Source organism: Rhamphochromis sp. 'chilingali' (assembly GCF_963969265.1).
Source record: "Rhamphochromis sp. 'chilingali' genome assembly, chromosome: 19".
In the NCBI taxonomy this organism is placed as follows: Eukaryota; Metazoa; Chordata; class Actinopteri; order Cichliformes; family Cichlidae; genus Rhamphochromis; species Rhamphochromis sp. 'chilingali'.
The window spans coordinates 15,754,865-15,762,534 of NC_137946.1; the positions used below are offsets into that span (position 1 = coordinate 15,754,865).

The 7,670-nt window shown below is 41.4% G+C and overlaps 3 protein-coding genes across 5 annotated transcripts in view; 2 read left to right on the forward strand and 1 right to left on the reverse strand.

Moving 5' to 3' along the window:
* LOC308386827 (uncharacterized protein) overlaps nucleotides 1–807 on the forward strand; it is a 63,594-nt gene extending 62,787 nt beyond the window's left edge. Inside the window, exons 19-20 of the mRNA XM_080866633.1 lie at nucleotides 92–173; nucleotides 406–807. Of these exons, the coding sequence (XP_080722759.1) occupies nucleotides 92–173; nucleotides 406–499 (176 nt within the window). The 3' untranslated portion in view covers nucleotides 500–807. The remainder of the gene's footprint in view (nucleotides 1–91; nucleotides 174–405) is intronic.
* Nucleotides 808–1,727: 920 nt separating this feature from the next.
* Nucleotides 1,728–5,095, forward strand: LOC308386829 (U11/U12 small nuclear ribonucleoprotein 35 kDa protein-like). The gene is made up of 2 exons (XM_080866635.1): nucleotides 1,728–2,236; nucleotides 4,412–5,095. The coding sequence occupies exons 1-2, from the start codon at nucleotides 1,906–1,908 to the stop codon at nucleotides 4,798–4,800; spliced, it is 720 nt and encodes a 239-aa protein (XP_080722761.1). The 5' UTR covers nucleotides 1,728–1,905; the 3' UTR covers nucleotides 4,801–5,095.
* Nucleotides 5,096–5,241: 146 nt separating this feature from the next.
* Nucleotides 5,242–7,524, reverse strand: LOC308386826 (uncharacterized protein). Of its 3 annotated transcripts, none has more exons than XR_013969854.1 (3): nucleotides 7,339–7,495; nucleotides 6,450–6,660; nucleotides 5,242–6,361 (listed from the first exon to the last, which is right to left on the reverse strand). XR_013969854.1 is itself a non-coding variant. In XM_080866632.1 (3 exons), exons 1-3 carry the CDS (start codon nucleotides 7,440–7,442, stop codon nucleotides 6,262–6,264), a joined length of 375 nt encoding a protein of 124 aa, XP_080722758.1. In that variant the 5' UTR covers nucleotides 7,443–7,524; the 3' UTR covers nucleotides 5,242–6,261. The 3 variants fall into 3 exon arrangements, 2 of the variants coding, with proteins under 2 accessions (XP_080722758.1, XP_080722757.1); XM_080866632.1 differs by having other exon boundaries at nucleotides 7,379–7,524; XM_080866631.1 differs by having other exon boundaries at nucleotides 7,352–7,501.
* Nucleotides 7,525–7,670: the final 146 nt, after the last annotated feature.

Genomic DNA, 7,670 nt, shown 5'->3' on the forward strand with positions numbered 1-7,670 from the left:
TCCTTGTAAGAAGCTTTTAAATAGCAGCAGTTTTGTTTTTGCTACTGTTTGTATTTTTATTTATTTGTATGTTTGTTTTGATTTTTTGTAGAGAAACCTCGATATAAAGGCCCTGCTCCACCTCCAAACCGGTTCAATATTCCACCGGGGTACCGCTGGGATGGAGTTGACAGGTAGAGTTTGTGCATCGGTGACAGAGGAAAACCGTTGAGGACAGAACTGTAGTTTAATATTGAATGTTTTTAATACACACATCAGTTTGTCATTTTGCACATTAATGGTAAAGAAATTGTGATCATTTTTTTCCACGTCTATATTAAATTTGCGCCTAATTGAATGGATTGTCTTTGGCCTTTTAGCTTGTCGTATCATAATTAATAGGGTTATTTTATTTGTGTCTTGCAGGTCAAATGGTTTTGAACAGAAACGCTACCAGAGGATGGCAGATAAAAAGGCTGTGCAGGAAGCGGCCTATAAATGGAGTGTGGAGGATATGTAAAGGCTTTCAGAAAATGATGAATCTGGAGCAGAGCTAAAGAGCACACCTGCTCAACCTTTATGTATAATTTTTATGCTGTTAGAACAACAAGACTAGATGCATCTACGCAGCAAAAGTTCTTTTTTAAATAAACTACATAGAAGAATTTGTTTCACCTTTCCAAACCCTTTTGATACTGTACCATGTGTATCAGATGGAACTGTACAGAAAAATGAAGTGAAGCATGTTCACAATTTTTGTAAGAAGTTATTCACCGTGGAGCAGAAGCTGTTGTGGTTTCAGTGTTTTATTAAAGAATGTTTTTGTAATGCATTGTCCCAAGAGTGTTCAGGCACCTGGATCTTGGATAGCATTTGACATTCAGTCTTTTTAGATAATTTTATACACTTACCACCCATTTTATTAGGCAACAGTAACTCAAATAACCGCTTGTTACAACCAACATATTTTGGTCCTGGACATAGAAATAGAGACATGTCCCTCATGACTCCAAAATGAAACGTAGTGCACAGCAACCAAATGCTGAAAGAGAGTGTCCACAGCTGACTGTCGATGGTATGGTATAGCTGTGAGGGTTTTGTGTACAAGATAAATGCACATTTGAGAGTTCTGTGGTGTAGCTAAAAAAGACTGACCTACAGAGATGTGAAAAAAGCGGCATTCAAATAAGCCATTCCTTGCCATATTAATCAGGGAGTACATACACTGACAGGATGCTGTGACTCTCACAGTGAGGGAATCAGGTTGGGCTCTAATATTTTTTCTAGCAATGTCCGATTCAGTCTAACATCTGTAAAAGTTTTAAGGCACTTTCCACCAGCACTGTCAAAAAGAATTATGGAAGAATGATTTGTAGAATCAAGGAATCGGTGTCCTGGTTGCACATGCTAGACCAATGGCTTAATAACACAACAATGCTATTGCCTTTAATCTGTCACTATCTATGCTATTGATTATGGTGTAATTATATAAAATTATTATTTTTTTTAAAAAAGTGACAGTATTGTGCAATGAATAAAAAGTTTTATTTATAAACTTTTTATTTTTATAAAAAGTATTATTTATTATTAATAATAATTAACCTTACTTCATACTTGCAAATTTGTCGACTGATGCTATAATTAATCTACGTTATCTATTTTTAATTTAAGTTTTAAGTTGGTCTAAGTATCTTAGCACAGCGGAACTCTAGTATCCTTAGTCGGGCGAGTAGGGGGACTTTAAAATGTGACACACTGGACCCCGTTTCATTACGGAATGTTTTTGTTGATGCACTTGGAAGAGTGAATAGATTCAGCGGTACTGGTGTGGTTTAACGCGTAATTGGCGACTAATGCAGAGAAATATTAGCCCTGAAAACTGTTTGTAAAGCCCGCCAGTCTCCTGTGCCATCGTTCTAGTTTAAAATGGCTGACTGGAGTCCGATAGCGAAGGTGTACGACCCGCTGAAAGCTGGTAGCATCGACGGCACAGACGTGGAACCCCATGATCGAGCGGTCTGGAGGGCCATGGGTGCCCGGTACAAGCCCAACAAAGGCGTCGTTGGAGACCCACTGCTCACGCTTTTTGTGTCCCGCTTGAACCCACAGACCACCGAAGATAAACTACACAAAGTGTTCTCTAAGTACGGAGGCATCCAGCGGCTCCGGCTGGTCCGGGACATTGTCACGGGTTTCTCCAAAGGATATGCCTTCATTGAGTACAAAGAGGAGCGATCTGTGGTCCGGGCCCGCCGGTGTTCCAGATCTACTGGCGTTTAGATCAACTGGCGTTGGTCGAACAGATGTGTGGCAGACTTGCGTTTCAGGAGCTGCTACCGACAAACCAGCAAAAAAACGCCAAATGTGTCACCTGTGACACTTGTGAGGTTGTCTCAAACACACTCCGTCAGTCTTGATGCTGTTGAACAACAAAATGTTTAAAAATGTGGCGAGTTTACCTGGTGATATCCTCATGCGTGACGCGATCGCGAAAACAGCAAACAAGTAACACCACGCCGTTGTTGTTCACAGGACAGCAAGAGTAAACGATCGGGAGACTCTTGTCGTCGTTATCGTTCCCCTCGCACGGTTTATTTCTCCGAATTCAGCGTTTTTGCTTCACAACTACAGCGTGCAGTTTACTTTGTGCACTAACATGGACTCGAGTCAACCAGCGCCACCTCTGGCCAAGTGCCACAGCCTACAGCCAGATCAACCTGTGACACACATCTGCACCACGTTTGAATTCGTGTCATGCACATTTGTACCTTTCAATTGTGTCTGTTTGTGCGTCATGCAAATAAACCTTTGAAATGAATGAAATGATATCATGTATTTATTATCAGCCTACATTTGTACAAAATGCCAAATGACATACACATAAGAATCACCATCCTGATATCAATACTTTTGCCCATACGAAAAATGTCGTGAACACACTAATATTTCACCAGTGTTGTAACATCACATGTCGTTAGCGTAGTCTGTCTGTGTCTTCCCTCTGCAAACAAACATGTTAGAGTTGGTTGTGATATACAGTCTGCATAAGTGTGGTCAATCTAATAAACATTTATAAGGAGATGGCAGTTACTGTGAATGTACAGCAGTTACACAGTGATTAGTAATAAACAGTCAGACAATGACCCTGACAATCTCATTCAATCTTGCAGATTGCACCTTCTGTGGAAAGTGATACCACACGGTGTGTGTGGACTTCCCCTGTGCAGAAGGCGACTACAAATGTTGTGGGTGCTAAATAAACAGAAACAAATGATCCCTGTTGTCTTTGCTTACTGATTGTTTTCAGTGTTGACAAGCCACATTGCTGCCATTGCATCTTTCAACATGTTTGTGGGTAGATTTGGATGTACCAGGGGTAAGTGCAGCCACTCAGCCTCTACTCAATGTGATCATAGCAGCAGGTGCAGATGTGTCACAAGTTTATCTAGTAGTGGCCTATGGTCATGTGTTAGTGGTGGGAACAGTCATATCCACTCACTCTCACTGGCTGTTTATTACTAATCACTGTGTAACTGCTGTGAATTCACAGTAACTGCCGTCTCCTTACAAATCTTCATTAGATTAACCACACTTATACAGACTGTATATAACTCCAGCCATGTTGATGAATTGCCTATATTGGCTGGAAATATTCATTTTCAGGGAAAAGACACAGACAGACGATGCTTACAGGATGTGATGTGACAACACTAATGAAATATTGATGTGTCATATTTGTCCAAGGTGTATTTCATTGTTATGGAAAAAGAGAATATTAAAATCATGATGACCAATTGGAGCAGTGATTTCTATGACTTTGTGTATATAATTTGGAATTTTGTACAAATGTAGGCCAATAAGGAATATATGATATCATTTCATTCTTTCCAAAGGTTTATTTGCATGACGCACAAACAGACACAATTGAAAGGTACAAATGTGCATGACACGAATTCAAACGTGGTGCAGATGTGTGTCACAGGTTGATCTGGCTGTAGGCTGTGGCACTTGGCCAGAGGTGGCGCTGGTTGACTCGAGTCCATGTTAGTGCACAAAGTAAACTGCACGCTGTAGTTGTGAAGCAAAAACGCTGAATTCGGAGAAATAAACCGTGCGAGGGGGACGATAACGACGACAAGAGTCTCCCGATCGTTTACTCTTGCTGTCCCGTGAACAACAACGGCGTGGTGTTACTTGTTTGCTGTTTTCGCGATCGCGTCGCGCACGAGGATATCACCAGGTAAACTCGCCACATTTTTAAACATTTTGTTGTTCAACAGCATCAAGACTGACGGAGTGTGTTTGAGATAACCTCACAAGTGTCACAGATGACACATTTGGCTTTTTTTGCTGGTTTGTCGGTAGGAGCTACTGAAACGCAAGACTGCCACACATCTGTTCGACCAACGCCAGTTGATCTAAACGCCAGTAGATCTGGAACACCGGGACGCCAACAAGCTGGTGGTCGACCAGCATGAAGTGTTCGTGGATTTTGAGCAAGAGAGGACTCTTAAAGGATGGGTGCCGCGGCGGCTCGGCGGCGGGCTTGGAGGGAAAAAGGAATCCGGACAGCTGCGGTTCGGCGGCAGGGACAGGCCTTTCCGTAAACCCATCAATCTCGGGGTAGACCCGGTGCAGGAACGAGGTGGTGGTGGTGGAGGGAGGGAGTGGGACAGACCAAGCGGGAGAGCCAGAGACGATCGGGACCGACACAGAACAGCAGAGTGGGGCAACAGAGGAAGGAGAGATGACCGGGACAGAGGCCGAGAGTGGGATGACCGCAGGCACGGAGACAGGAGCAGGCACCGGGACCGGAGATGAAGCATGTGGCTGCACTTCAGCACTTCAGCTTTCAAAGGAGGACAGTGAATGAGTGTGTGACTTGGATAACTGTTTGTGTGAAAGGTTACTTTTTTGTATGCTGATATTCTTCAGATTGTACTGTATGGTAATCAGGACTCTGCCTGTGGCTGTCATATTCAGTTCTTCTCAGGGAAGTCTCAGGAATGACAAAGTAGGGTTGTTGTGTTTTGTTGGGGTTTTTTTTTTTTTTACAAGTCTTTATTCTAGCGAAAAAATTACAATACGGGTGGTGTCCAGCCAAATGAGACTTACATCCATCATGTCAAACATGAGCGCCAGCAGCCAGAATCACTGCTTAAGAGTCCAATTGGATTGCTTTGGGAAATCGGAACTGTATTTTTATACAGTTATCATAAATATTATTACCCCACATATACAATTCAAATTTTATTTCTTGCAATTTAAGTCCCAACAGACTTTTTTCCCCATTTACTACAGAATGTTGTTTATCATGTAGATAAACTGAGACAAACAAAACTGCATTTCTTTTTCTGATATTAAGATATTCCAGGGATTAAATGCATAGTTAAACTTCTTTTCACTGACAGAAAGGGAAGTTTCGCTGGTCCGGCCCACTCAAGGTCAAAGGCTATATGTGACTCGCAATGTAAAATGAGTTTGCAGTTTTGTTTTGTTTTTAAAAAAGCATAAGTTTAAGAGCACATTGTCAGCCCCATTTCTTTTTAAAAAATTTAAATCAGATTATATCATAAACAATAAAATTCGTCATTGTTTTGAAATCTAAGGTGTTACTGTTTGTCAAAGTGTTGCAACATGTTTAAGATTTCCCAAGTTGGGTAGTTTTCCAGTGTAGCCTCATGTGACCCCTGTTTTCAGAGTTGGTAATGATGTGTTGTGCAAGATTTATACTTGAGGGAAGAAAACTCAGTATTCAAACACATTTACTCCTTTTTCCATATACATGCAACTCAGGAATTTGAATCAAATGCTTACTCAGCTCTTACTCAGCCATCTGATCCTCGGTCCTGCCCAGTGAGGTCAATCAGCTTTCGGTTATGGGTCACTGGGTGGATTCTTAAACTGTGCACAAGTATTTCTGAAGTCATCAATATGAAAGATGACGGGAAATGAATCTCTTATTTCATTAAAAGGTAATTCTCTAATGTACCAGAAAAAAACAAGAGGCAGAACTGACTTTTATTTCCAAGTATGTTCTGAGTAGTAAGCTGTCAATTGTAGTGTTATTTATACGAAGAGACAATGAAGTTAGTGCAAACACATATACGTCAAACACACTGAAAACTGAGGCTTTTTTCCACTGGTTTGTGTTTATTACTGTATGATTATTGGGAATACATGCTGGGACAAGACAAATTTCAAGCATTTGTTAAATATGACTTTGACATTTAATATTAATCATGCATGTATGCAAACATGCAAGATGATTTCCACTGCCGCTTAGAAGTCATGCTTAGCTGGTCTTTGCCTTCCACCGTACCCGACATTCACGATGGGCCAGCCTGGGTAAGTCTCTCTTTGGACCGTGCTGAAGTTGATCCTGTGAATCAGAAGAATCAGAGCACGCAGACACAGAGTAGCTGCTCCCTACATGAAGGACACTGTGATGATGATAAACCTCCTCTCACCTGAACGCAGGGTTAATGCCAATGTTGTCAGGCTGCGGGAAAGCAGGTGTCCGCCTCCTGTGGCAGGAGGATGGGGGAGGGAAGTCTTTCTGATACTGAGACTGCATCTGGGCTGTTTCCTGTTCGTTTTTTGCTGCTGCTGACATGTGATCACGGTTGCCTTCTTGCTCATTCCCTCTCACTTCTCTGTCCTCGCGTCTGTTTCCTCTTCCTGTTTATCATGAGGATGCAGGAGGAGAATGGTGAGATTCCTGTTGTGTGTTACAGCCTGCTGAAGGGTAATCAGAACTTTGCTAAAGGCAGAATTTCATCAACAGTAATCACACTTTCCATAAATAAACTTTCTTACTTTCTTGATCATACTACATGTATTACACTATTTGCTTTTTTCATTTTAATCTTGAGAGAATAATACTTTATACATAAATGAGATGAAATGTTCTTATGAATATAAATCATTTGCTTTGGATGTCGCAGAGCTGTGTGAAGGACACGGGAACACATACACAAATAATTACTGCTGAGGGCAATCCAATCCTGTGTCTGTGAGTAAGAGTGGCAGGAATTTCACTGCACAGCAGAGAAAACAATATCACTCCTCCAGATGCTCTGTGTCTATAACAGCATTTTCACATTTAACCTTATATGGTCTTTCTTATGTTCTATTTGAGGTATTAAATACTTTATTACAGTGTTTTTCAGTTTAATGGCAGTGTAGGGTTTTTTTTTAATCTAAGCTTTAATCACAAAATCACCTTTATAATCTCTACCATCTCTGCCTTCTCACTCATAGCACACTGCCCAAACCATTTCCAAGACACACACATGCACTGAACAGAAAGCCACAGCCTTGCGTGCCATCATAAATGAGTCTTATCTTTATACAGACATGATGAGTTTACTCTCTAGGGTGAGCCAAGTCTGTTGACCTTTGCCTGGATCTTGGTCTGGGATAGGCCTGAAGCAGAAAGCCTCACGTGATGTGGTCTCCATCTTAGCAGGTGTGTCCGGGTAGAGGAGGAATCCTAAAAAGGGTGAAACGTAGACTGTTGACTCTTGTTCCCCTTTTTTAACCCACTACTTTGGAGTGATTCCAGTTAAATCAAATCAAATCAAATCACTTTTATTGTCACATCACATGTGCAGGTACATTGGTACAGCACATGTGAGTGAAATTCTTGTGTGCGAGCTTCACAAGCAACAGAGTTGTGCAAAATACAA

Excerpts from the sequence above, each read along its gene's own strand:
- LOC308386826 (XM_080866631.1), bottom strand. The coding sequence starts at position 7,442 with ATGGAGACCACATCACGTGAGGCTTTCTGCTTCAGGCCTATCCCAGAC. Across the intron at positions 6,661-7,351 it reads GACTTGGCTCACCCTAGAGA|GAAGAGGAAACAGACGCGAG; the intron begins GTAAACTCATCA and ends CATGATAAACAG. Across the intron at positions 6,362-6,449 it reads GGCATTAACCCTGCGTTCAG|GATCAACTTCAGCACGGTCC; the intron begins GTGAGAGGAGGT and ends TCTGATTCACAG.
- LOC308386829 (XM_080866635.1), top strand. The coding sequence starts at position 1,906 with ATGGCTGACTGGAGTCCGATAGCGAAGGTGTACGACCCGCTGAAAGCT. Across the intron at positions 2,237-4,411 it reads TGTGGTCCGGGCCCGCCGGT|ATCTGGAACACCGGGACGCC; the intron begins GTTCCAGATCTA and ends AAACGCCAGTAG.